The following is a 12,943-nucleotide window of genomic DNA, read 5'->3' as shown; positions in this document are numbered from 1 at the left end:
TATGGCAGATCTATAACTGATCTATAGCAGATCTATAACTGATCTATAGCAGATCTATAACTGATCTATGGCAGATCTATAACTGATCTATAGCAGATCTATAACTGATCTATAGCAGATCTATAACTGATCTATGGCAGATCTGTAACTGATCTATAGCAGATCTGTAACTGATCTATGGCAGATCTATAACTGATCTATAGCAGATCTGTAACTGATCTATAGCAGATCTGTAACTGATCTATAGCAGATCTGTAACTGATTGTGATGGACCGAGTTAAAAACAGAAGGAGTCACAGGATATTAATTAGAAAAATAGGGTTTTTTATTTTAACCCAAAGATTATAACAAAAGATAAACTGAGCTCATAAAAGAGGTCAAAGAAACAAAACTGAACTCAGGCAAAACGTGTAAACAAACTGGCTGCACAAACAAACATAACTGACCTAACAAAGAAATGACACACAGGGGTATATAAGCTGGCTGATCAGACCAATTAAGACACAATAGGGGTATCTAAACAGAATACAATCACACACACAAAAACAAATAACATTACAGCTAAGTTTGGCTAAACTAAAGACTCTCAAAATAAAACTAAAAAATATTAAAGTTTAAATACTAATATTTACTTGAATACAAAACTTATCTAAATAAAGAAACTACAAATTTCCCCTGCCAGCAGGAACTAATGGTGCAGTCCAATTAGCACCTATGCCTGCTGAGCCCTGGACCCCATCTCCTGTCTGGCCACTCCAAGGCAGGTAAGCACCGGCAAAAGAAAACAAAGTTAATCTTAAGCAAGCAAATAATACTTTAAAGTTGATATAAATACACATGTTAACTAAATGTGCGCACTAACATAAAGAACAAATGTATCCAAATCAACTAATAAATGTTTTACTTAAACTAAAGTGTTGTGTTTGAATGAAAAAATAAACTGCATAAAAGGGTTACCGACTTCAGAGTGTGGCCATGGATTTGGCCATCACACTGATCTATAGCAGATCTGTAACTGATCTATAGCAGATCTGTAACTGATCTATAGCAGATCTATAACTGATCTATAGCAGATCTATAACTGATCTATAGCAGATCTGTAACTGATCTATGGCAGATCTGTAACTGATCTATAGCAGATCTATAACTGATCTATGGCAGATCTGTAACTGATCTATAGCAGATCTATAACTGATCTATGGCAGATCTATAACTGATCTATGGCAGATCTGTAACTGATCTATAGCAGATCTATAACTGATCTATAGCAGATCTATAACTGATCTATAGCAGATCTATAACTGATCTATGGCAGATCTGTAACTGATCTATAGCAGATCTATAACTGATCTATAGCAGATCTATAACTGATCTATAGCAGATCTGTAACTGATCTATAGCAGATCTATAACTGATCTATAGCAGATCTGTAGCAGATCTATGTGGTGCCAGATTTATTTGGCCCTGAAGCAGAACAATGCCCATCCCATCAAACATCTCCTGCCATGTCTCTGTGATATTAAAGGCTTTGAACTTTTTAAATTTTAATCAAATGAAAACAGAGGTGATGGTGTTTGGACCCAGTGGCTCCTGTGAGTCCTCCTCTGTGGACCTGGGAACCTTGGAGGTTTATTTTAAACCTGTTATTACAGATCTTGGTTTTAAGGTGGACGGTGATTTTAAATTGGACGGCCAAAGTCCAGTTTTTATCATTTAAGGTGATTGGCGTCAGTGAAATCTTTTCATTTTGAAACAGTGATCCAGGCTTTTATTTCGACTCGACTGGATTACAGTAACTCACTTTATCTGGGAGTCAGTCAGTCGCTGCTCTCACGTCTGCAGCTGGTTCAGATGCTGCTGCACCACTTAGGACAGGAACTCGACAGAGAGCAGGTGACCCCTGACCCCTGACCCTGACCTGACCTCACTTCACTGGCTGCCTGGATATTTTAGGATTCATTTTAAAATTCTTATGTTTGTTTTTAAATCACTACATAATTTTGCCCCGGCTTATCTCTCTGAGCTTCTTCACCCTACATACCCCATCGGTCTCTCAGGGCAGATCAGCTGCTCCTGGAGGAACCGAGGTCCAGCAGGAAGCTCAGAGGGGACAGGGCCTAACCCTGCCATCACTGCATGTCTGCTTGTTTTAGATCTGGATTATAGAAACCTGGATTTGCTTTTAGATTCTCTTTAAATCCATTTCCTGTTGGAAACAGAACATCGGTCCACTTTGACCCATTTAGCAGAATCCAGAAAGTTCTGGACCCCAGAGAGGGAAACAGAAAGGATGCCAGAGCGCCACATGACCCTGAGGTCACATGACCCTGAGGTTCTGACCCAAAAGAGAAGTGAATCTGCTGAAAACAGGAATTTCCTGCTGAGCTCCAGTTAAAGACGGGCCAGTAGGACCAGAACCCTTGGGAAGGTTCTGACTGGTTCCAGTCTCCATTACTGGACCCAGAACATTTAATTCCTGTAAAGTGTTCAGTCCAAACAAGCCAGAATAAACCCAAAAGAACCGAACCAGAACCAATAACCTGTGATGGAGGATCTGTGAGGAGATTCTGCCTGGATTTGTTTGTTCATGTTTGACTTTTGGGTCCAGGTTCTTGACGGCGATCTGATTCACCTGAAGAAACTGGTTATTAATCATTTAATTCACAGTAAGTTATTAATTAGTTATTAATCAGTTATGAATCAATTCATGAGCCAAACATCGCTGAGTCTGTAGGTTCCCAGCAGGTCTGAGTCAGACTGCAGCTCTGGCCGGCGTTCCTCGGTGGCCGGCCTTCCTCGGGGTCGGGGTTAATGCTGCTTCCCAACTGGGAGTCTGAGGCTCTGGCCGTCGCTGTGCTGCAGAGTTCCTCTGGGTTCTGGGAACCTGTGAGGTTCCACAAACCTGTGGGCATAAAAATGCTTCATCAGCATTAAAACCGTCTAGTTTGGGTCTTCCAGAAGCCAAGAAGAGGAATTGGGGATTTCCTGAAAACATTTAGCCTGCCGTCAGCAGGTTTCCTTTGGCTCTGCTCCGAGGATTTAAACCCAGATGGATGAGCTGGAGGCATCAGAGCTCTGGAGACACGTAAGTAACTTTAACTGTTCTGTCAGTTTGATGTGATGAACTTAGAACCAAACTGGTTCATATTTAATCTGATTTTCTATGATATGAGTTTATAACCTGGAAATGATTTTTTTTGGTTCTGAGTTTCATCCAGATTCAAACCATCTGGTTTTCCTTCCACAGCGTTAGGACAGTGTAGAAGTGCTACACTGTCTTTGTGGAGCAGACGTTGGTTTCCTGTAGCGATGATTGAATCTGTCGGATGTTTCCTGTTTCTCATTCTGGGTTTCTCTTGATGCAGCCGCTGAAGATGCCACAGCACATCACCGACATCGACATTTCTGTGAACCATGCCGAGGAGAAACAGTTACGGAAACTTGGCTTCACTCAGATCCATGTGGACCTGAACTCCGACACTGGAGGAAACCCAGTATACCTCTGGTACAAAACCAGTGACTGTCCCGCCATCACCAGGATCCAGTTCTCCTTCACCGATGAGATGAGAGAAGGTCTGGTCACCGAAGGGTACCACAAGGTGGACAAAAACCTCAACACTGGAAACAGCGGCAGCGCCATCTACCTGTGGTTCTTCAAAGGCTGCACTGATTACGACGTCCCGGTGGTGGAACTGGACGTCTCCACCGATGCCCAGAGCGACGCCATGAAGGTCCAGCCGCTGTGGGAGCGGTCAGCCTGCGACCTGAACCGCCGGGCCGGAGGGAAGTGGATCTACCTGTGGATGAAGAGGGAGAGGCAGACCTACATCAGCGACATCACAGCCACCGCCAACACATCTCTGGACTCCAGCCTGTTCCGCCAAGGCTACACCCGAATGGACGAAGACACCAACAGAGATGCAGGTGGGGCTTTCATCTTCCTCTGGTACCGGCGGACCACTGACAGCCAGAAGGCCGTCAGAGACCTGCAGGTCTCCACTGACGGGGAGTCTGAGGAGAGTTTCCAGAACCAGAACTACCAGCAGGTGGAGTTGGACCTGAACCAGGGAACCAAAGGAAGCCCGGTGTACCTGTGGTTCAAGACCGAGGAGTGCAGCAAAGCGCCCATCATGATGGTGTCCCTGCTCCTTGACCCCAACGCTGTGGAGCCCTACATGAATGCTGGCGTAGAGGTCATCGAGAAAAACCTCAACAATGCTGGCTGCAAAGAGTTCCTGTGCTTTAACTAGGCTGCAGTGTTTCTGAGCATGCTCAGTGGGAGAAATGATCCCATCAATCTGATCATATCTGTTATCATCTCTGAATCTTAATAAAGCATCTGATCATGTCTGCTGCTAGTTTCATTGATAGGTATTTTCTCAAACCTACATAAAAAAAGAACCACAGACAACGTATATGAGTTTTCAGCCAAACTTCTGCAGAAGGAGACACAGTGAACTGCTTCTCCAAGCCGCTCACCATGTTCTGAAAACCTTCAGTTTTCAGACATCCTGTCTTCCCAGTAGGATGTGGATTCAGAAACAAAGAGGGGGACACAGAAATTTAATTAACACACAGATAGGTTTACAGCTCAGGAGTATCCCAGGAAGATCTGAGTCACCATCTGTAAACATGCTTGAGATTAAAGAAAATTAAATTGTGTCTCCACAGTTTCAACAAATTTGAACACTAAACTTCTAAATAGAAAAACAACTAATAACATAAAATTACAAATGTAAGAATGATAACAAACATAATTCTAACATTCATCATTTTATAACAGCAGAACCCTCAGCTGCAGGTCAAAGGTCAGCTGCAGCCCTGCTGTGGCTGAGCAGACGCGTTCCTCCTGCCCACCACCAGGGGGCGTGTCTGAGTGGTTTTGTAGCAAATTGGGTAATGAAAAGCCTTTTTAAACCAATAGAAGAATGTAACTGCTGCTGCACCGTTTGACCTAAAGAGGGCAGCACTGAGACGGTTTTAGGCAAAATAAAGCATAATTTAATTAATTTATATTAAAATGTCAAAATTCAAAAAGAAATAAAAACGCAGAACCATCAATGATGCAGACAGCTTATAAACCAGATTCTGACAACATAAACAGTTTCCATTGAAAACTAAATTATTGACTAATCATCTCAACATGAAAAGCTTTTTAGCTTAGACTTTGTTCTCCTGCCATCAGACTGAGCTACGCCTTGCTTTAGCCATCAGACTGAGCTACGCCTTGCTTTAGCCATCAGACTGACCTAAGTCTTGCTTTAGCCATCAGACTGAGCAATGCGTTGCTTTAGCCATCAGACTGAGCTAAGTCTTGCTTTAGCCATCAGACTGAGCTAAGCCTTGCTTTAGCCATCAGACTGAGCTAAGCCTTGCTTTAGCCATCAGACTGAGCAATGCGTTGCTTTAGCCATCAGACTGAGCTAAGTCTTGCTTTAGCCATCAGACTGAGCTAAGCCTTGCTTTAGCCATCAGACTGAGCTAAGTCTTGCTTTAGCCATCAGACTGAGCAATGCGTTGCTTTAGCCATCAGACTGAGCTACGCCTTGCTTTAGCCATCAGACTGACCTAAGTCTTGCTTTAGCCATCAGACTGAGCAATGCGTTGCTTTAGCCATCAGACTGAGCTACGCCTTGCTTTAGCCATCAGACTGAGCTACGCCTTGCTTTAGCCATCAGACTGAGCAATGCGTTGCTTTAGCCATCAGACTGAGCTACGCCTTGCTTTAGCCATCAGACTGAGCTAAGCCTTGCTTTAGCCATCAGACTGAGCTAAGCCTTGCTTTAGCCATCAGACTGAGCTAAGCCTTGCTTTAGCCATCAGACTGAGCTACGCCTTGCTTTAGCCATCAGACTGAGCTAAGCCTTGCTTTAGCCATCAGACTGACCTAAGTCTTGCTTTAGCCATCAGACTGAGCTAAGCCTTGCTTTAGCCATCAGACTGAGCAATGCGTTGCTTTAGCCATCAGACTGAGCAATGCGTTGCTTTAGCCATCAGACTGAGCTAAGTCTTGCTTTAGCCATCAGACTGAGCTAAGCCTTGCTTTAGCCATCAGACTGAGCTAAGCCTTGCTTTAGCCATCAGACTGAGCTAAGCCTTGCTTTAGCCATCAGACTGAGCTAAGTCTTGCTTTAGCCATCAGACTGAGCTAAGCCTTGCTTTAGCCATCAGACTGACCTAAGTCTTGCTTTAGCCATCAGACTGAGCTAAGCCTTGCTTTAGCCATCAGACTGAGCTAAGTCTTGCTTTAGCCATCAGCCTGAGCTAAGCCTTGCTTTAGCCATCAGACTGAGCTAAGTCTTGCTTTAGCCATCAGACTGAGCTAAGCCTTGCTTTAGCCATCAGACTGAGCTAAGCCTTGCTTTAGCCATCAGACTGAGCAATGCGTTGCTTTAGCCATCAGACTGAGCTACGCCTTGCTTTAGCCATCAGACTGAGCTACGCCTTGCTTTAGCCATCAGACTGAGCTACGCCTTGCTTTAGCCATCAGACTGAGCTACATCTTGCTTTAGCCATCAGACTGAGCTAAGCCTTGCTTTAGCCATCAGACTGAGCAACGCGTTGCTTTAGCCATCAGACTGAGCTAAGCCTGGCTTTAGCCACCAGACTGAGCTACGCCTTGCTTTAGCCATCAGACTGAGCTACGCCTTGCTTTAGCCATCAGACTGAGCTAAGCCTTGCTTTAGCCATCAGACTGAGCTACATCTTGCTTTAGCCATCAGACTGAGCTACATCTTGCTTTAGCCATCAGACTGAGCTAAGCCTTGCTTTAGCCATCAGACTGAGCAACGCGTTGCTTTAGCCATCAGACTGAGCTAAGCCTGGCTTTAGCCACCAGACTGAGCTAAGCCTTGCTTTAGCCATCAGACTGAGCTAAGCCTTGCTTTAGCCATCAGACTGAGCTAAGCCTTGCTTTAGCCATCAGACTGAGCAACGCGTTGCTTTAGCCATCAGACTGAGCTAAGCCTGGCTTTAGCCACCAGACTGAGCTAAGCCTTGCTTTAGCCATCAGACTGAGCTACGCCTTGCTTTAGCCATCAGACTGAGCTACATCTTGCTTTAGCCATCAGACTGAGCTAAGCCTTGCTTTAGCCATCAGACTGAGCAACGCGTTGCTTTAGCCATCAGACTGAGCTAAGCCTGGCTTTAGCCACCAGACTGAGCTACGCCTTGCTTTAGCCACCAGACTGAGCTACGCCTTGCTTTAGCCATCAGACTGAGCAACGCCTTGCTTTAGCCATCAGACTGAGCTAAGCCTTGCTTTAGCCGCTTGGTGCTCCAGAGTTTCAGGAAGTCTTGATCGTTCATGTAGTTTCTCTTACATTCTGAACTGAACTGGTTTAAGTCGTTTTGAATGGAGCCTCCAGCCAGTTGGAGCGGCTTCGTCCTCCATTGCTGTTAGCGGATGTCACCTGTGCGTCAGATTCACAGGCGTACCAGAAACACAACACAAAGTTCTGGCTCCTGACTTTAGTTTGTAAAAGCAGAAACTGTGTTAATATTTTTTTTTAATCTATGGAACTGATTTGTAATCGATTATGTTCAGCCCTACTTTGATGAAATAAACTGAGTTGAATTTTCCAGGACAAGATGACCCGGTTCTGTCTGAATTCAGTTCATTTACTCATCTGAATATCCAATAGGACGAAACACATTAACAATAAAAATCAGAGCACAGGTTGTTATTTCATTCTGTATTGACCATTTGTCCCCAAACTTAAATTCAAAAATCAAAAAACTCAAAAAACTCGAAAGTGATCAAAACAAAGTAAATCCAACTCAAATAGTCACCTGATGCACCGTGGATTCTGGTTTACGCAGCAAAAAAGGGAATCAAAGTCAAAATATGGTTCTTTGGGTTTATTTGTAGTTCAGGCAAAAGGGTTACAGGCTTCTGCTCTTATTCCTGCACCTGTTCTCTGACTAACAAAAGAAATCGATGTGACTGATTGGCTGGTAAAAAACCTTATGACCACCCACGTGCATAATAAGCTACCTAAGACCCACCTATTTATACCGTGAAATACCCACATCCCAACCTGAAATTAATTAACTAATTATGTGAATTCCTAATCAAAGAAATTATAAACAACAAAACAAAAATTCTAATGAGAAATCAACTGGAAAAAACAAACAAATAATAAGAATAAACTAAACAATTTAAATTCTAAGATTTAACCAAAAAATGGGAAAATAGCTGCTACACATTCCTTTGGCTGAAACATGATAAACTGACAGCGGAGGACTGGAGTCTGACATCCTGCCTTAAATCAAACTGGCTGCATTACTTTGATAGATTTAAGCTTTTTTGTTAAGGTAGCAAATATCTAATTATATTTGGGGCCTGCCATAAGCAATGCATAAGGAGAGCAGTGAGTCACTGCCTCCATGCATTGCATGGCAGGCACCTATTGTTCTTCACCCAATAGAATGTCTCTTTATTGGGGCATGCCATTAGCAATGCATAAGGAGGTCAGTCACTGCCTCCATGCATTGCATGGCAGGCACCTATTAATCTACACCCAATAGAACGCCTCTTTATTATTATCAGTGAGAATGCATCCAATGCATTCTCACTACTTGTGTTTCTGTTTCCCTTTATCAGTGAGAATGCATCCAATGCATTCTCACTACTAGTGTTTCTGTTTCCCTTTATTATTATTATTATTATTATTATTATTATATAATGTTCCGTACGTTTTTTGTCGTTTAACTATTTCTACTATCTTTCACTAATTCTACTAATTCATATATCAAAACGTTCAGCTCCTTCAGGAGAATCTTGCTTTATCTTTTGGTAAACTTCACTATTGCACTTTTTGAAATAATTGCCCTTTTGTGCAAATTTATTGCCCCATTCATTCCTATGCTGAAATTCACTAACAGACGTCAGTTGCTAGAGTGTACACTCTACTAACTGCCGTTTTTGAACTTTTTTCTGCTTTTTGACAAACAAAATGATGCTGTTCATACATATTTCACTGTAGAGAAATAATTTATGCATTAAAATGTAGCTACGTGTGTCTACTTTATGGAATTATAAGTTTTGTTGCTACAGGTCTTACTGTTTTCTGTCAAACTCTTCTGGAGTACAACCATGTCACACTTTCTCCTATTCTTTCAATGTATTTTTGTCTTGTGCTCTGTTTTAATCTGTTTCTATGCATTCTGCAAGTCTGCTTTTCTGTTTTGCCTTCTGGTTCTACTGGTTTTTACTATCTTCTAATTTCTTCTGCAATTTTTATTCAATTTTAGCAATTAATATATGAAAATGTTCTGCTTCTTCTGATCCTTTTTGCTTTTGCTGTTTTACTAATTCAAATATTTCTGGTTTTTCTGCTTCCCTTAATGTAAGCTTTTTGCTCTTTCACTGTTAAACTGTTTCAACTATTTATGGTTTTGCACTAATTTCCTCTTGTGCTAATTATGATATTTTTACACTGTTTCACTTTTTGACTTTTCAAATAATTCATGTTGCACAAAAACTTCTACTTCTTCAGCTGAAATCTGCAAAACCTTTACTAAGTTTCACTCCTTCAAATATTTCTGGATCTGTACTAATTTGATAGATAGATAGATAGATAGATAGATTAGTGACTTGCGGTGAGGTTCATACCTGGTGAGGCACCTACTTAATTATAATCGGATTTACAAATCTAGACCCCCTGCATGTTATTGTTTACATAAGGAAATTTCTCGCATGCTACAATGCTGGAGGGCAAAAAGGCTATTCCTTTACATGCCATTCATGATTCCGTGATCTCAATCAAACTTAGACATGTAGATATTATTAATTTCGTGCTGTGCTTAAAAGCAAAGGGAGAAACCGTTAAAGTGCAACTCAAAACCACGTCTTTCTCGCTCTCTGTATCAGCACAACTACTGTGTGGCTAGCTCGCTGGACGGCTCGCTGTTACCATCTCTTACTCTGCACTTCTGGAGTCACAATGTCTGGGTTCATGAGCGCCCCCAGCGATGAGGCATGAGAACTGCCTGCCTCACCTCTAATCTGTATGGCGTTTGCCGTCTCAAATAATATGCCATTTATGATCGCTCGAAACATGTTGACACACACAGTTGGTGAAAATAAAAACACAGTACATTAAATACATAAGCTAAATTTTGGAAAATAAGTTCATACATGTTTTTAACCATTTTATTGGCGACGTACAGACAGGAGGAGCTGCTCTCATAGAATGGCAACCGGTGCTCTTAGCGAGAGGTTGCGCAATCACAGGTGAGGCTCAGCTCGGTGCTGCCTCACCGGCTTCGCTTCCAAGCATTTTAATGGGAAAATTCAGCGATTTTGAAGAAAAAACATGATCATATTTTAGTCAAATGATAAATAGGGACTTTATAGGACAAACCACAGGGTGAAAAAATCTTTATAAATGATGTTATTGTTATATATTATTTTTCCATGATGACAGGTGTGGCTCTGGCTCTCCTGCCTCATCTGACAGCACATCTCTGATTTTATATCTATCTATCTATCTATCTATCTATCTATCTATCTATCTATCTATCTATCTATCTATCTATCTATCTATCTATCTATCTATCTATATCTATACAGACCATAATTTAGCTAACTATGGTCTTTTTTATGCTCTGTTTCACTTTTTGACTTTTTCAAATAATTCAGGTTGCACACAAACTTCTGCGTCTTCAGCTGAATTCTGCAACACCTTTGCTAAGTTCCACTACTGGGCAAAGGATTTTTACAATATATGACTGTAGCTTTCTTATGCTTTTTTCCAACTTCCTACTCTTTGTTCTCAAGTTTCTTATATTTTTGCATAAATCATTCTGCAAATATGCTTCTTTGGCCCTTTATGTTAAGTTTCACTCCATCAAATATTTCTGGTTGTGTACTAATTTCTTCTTCAGCTAATTTCTGCTCTTTGCTACGTATCACTGTTCAACTATTTCAATTTCTTCTGCTTTTCCCTACTTCTTACGCTTTTCTCAACTTTTTCTTGCATTTCTGCTGCAGTCATTCTGCAAATATGCATTCTCACGGCTGTTTCGCTAGGAACAGCTATTTTTCTAGTTATTATTATTATTATTATTATTCAGTCTTCCGTACCTTTTTCATCCTTTAACTACTTCCACTATCTTCCACTAATTTCACTAATTCATATATCAAAACGTTCAGCTTCTTCAGGAGAATTGAGCTATGATTTTTGGTAAACTTCACTATTGCACTTTTTGAAATAATTGCCCTTTTGTGCAAATTTATTGCCCCATTCATTCCTATGCTGGAATTCACTAACAGACGTCAGTTGCTAGAGTGTACACTCTACTAACTGCCGTTTTTGAACTTTTTTCTGCTTTTTGACAAACAAAATGATGCTGTTCATACATATTTCACTGTAGAGAAATAATTTATGCATTAAAATGTAGCTACGTGTGTCTACTTTATGGAATTATAAGTTTTGTTGCTACAGGTCTTACTGTTTTCTGTCAAACTCTTCTGGAGTACAACCATGTCACACTTTCTCCTATTCTTTCAATGTATTTTTGTCTTGTGCTCTGTTTTTATATGTTTCAGTGCATTCTGCAAGTCTACTTTTCTGTTTGCTTTCAACTTCCACTGGTTTTTAATATCTTTTAGCTTTTCAACTTTTCTGTATGCCTTCAACTTCCACTGGTTTTTAATTTCTTTTAGCTTTTCAACTTTTCTGTATGCCTTCAACTTCCACTGGTTTTTAATTTCTTTTAGCTTTTCAACTTTTCTGTATGCCTTCAACTTCCACTGGTTTTTAATTTCTTTTAGCTTTTCAACTTTTCTGTATGCCTTCAACTTCCACTGGTTTTTAATTTCTTTTAGCTTTTCAACTTTTCTGTATGCCTTCAACTTCCACTGGTTTTTACTATCTTTTAACTATTCAACTTTTGTGTATGCCTTCAACTTCCACTGGTTTTTAATTTCTTTTAGCTATTCAACTTTTGTGTATGCTTTCAACTTCCACTGGTTTTTAATTTCTTTTAGCTTTTCAACTTTTCTGTATGCCTTCAAATTCCACTGGTTTTTAATATCTTTTTGCCTTTAAACTTTTCTGTATGCCTTCAACTTCCACTGGTTTTCCACTGGTTGCATTTCTGCTGCAGTCATTCTGCAAATATGCATTCTCACGGCTGTTTCGCTAGGAACAGCTATTTTTCTAGTCAGTGAGAATGCATTCAATGCATTCTCACTACTAGTGTTTCTGTTTCCCTTTATTATTATTATTATTATTATTATATAATGTTCCGTACGTTTTTTGTCGTTTAACTACTTCTACTATCTTTCACTAATTCTACTAATTCATATATCAAAACGTTCAGCTCCTTCAGGAGAATCTTGCTGTATCTTTTGGTGAACTTCACTATTGCCCTTTTTGAAATAATTGCCCTTTTGTGCAAATTATTTGCCCCATTGAAATACATGGTGGAATTCACTAACTGACTTCAGTTACTAGAGTGTACACTCTAGTAACTGCCGTTTTTGAACTTTTTCTGCTTTTTGACAAACAAATTGATGCTGTTCATACATATTTCACTGTAGAGAAATAATTTATGCATTAAAATGTAGCTACGTGTGTCTACTTTATGGAATTATTACTATTATTGCTACAGGTCTTACTGTTTTCTGTCAAACTCTTCTGGAGTACAACCATGACACACTTTCTCCTATTCTTTCAATGTATTTTTGTCTTGTGCTCTGTTTTTATCTGTTTCTATGCATTCTGCAAGTCTACTTTTATGTATGCCTTCTACTGGTTTTACTATCTTTTAGCTTTTCAACTTTTGTGTATGCCTTCAACTTCTACTGGTTTTACTATCTTTTAGCTTTTCAACTTTTGTGTATGCCTTCTACTGGTTTTACTACCTTAGCTTTTCAACTTTTCTCTATGCCTTCAACTTCTACTGGTTTTACTATCTTTTAGCTTTTCAACTT

The 12,943-nt window shown here is 40.5% G+C and overlaps 1 protein-coding gene across 1 annotated transcript; it reads left to right on the top strand.

Annotated features, from left to right (window-relative positions):
- The first annotated feature begins 2,944 nt into the window (after positions 1 to 2,944).
- On the top strand, positions 2,945 to 4,348 carry LOC106910150 (uncharacterized). Its single transcript, XM_014976729.2, has 2 exons — positions 2,945 to 3,085; positions 3,366 to 4,348. The coding sequence occupies exons 1-2, from the start codon at positions 3,050 to 3,052 to the stop codon at positions 4,248 to 4,250; spliced, it is 921 nt and encodes a 306-aa protein (XP_014832215.2). The 5' UTR covers positions 2,945 to 3,049; the 3' UTR covers positions 4,251 to 4,348.
- Positions 4,349 to 12,943: the final 8,595 nt, after the last annotated feature.

The sequence above is a fragment of the Poecilia mexicana genome, unplaced genomic scaffold (genome assembly GCF_051168715.1).
Source record: "Poecilia mexicana isolate PSO_F unplaced genomic scaffold, ASM5116871v1 scaffold_9, whole genome shotgun sequence".
In the NCBI taxonomy this organism is placed as follows: Eukaryota; Metazoa; Chordata; class Actinopteri; order Cyprinodontiformes; family Poeciliidae; genus Poecilia; species Poecilia mexicana.
Note: the sequence above shows the minus strand (reverse complement) of the source record. Positions and strands in the feature narration are given on the sequence as shown.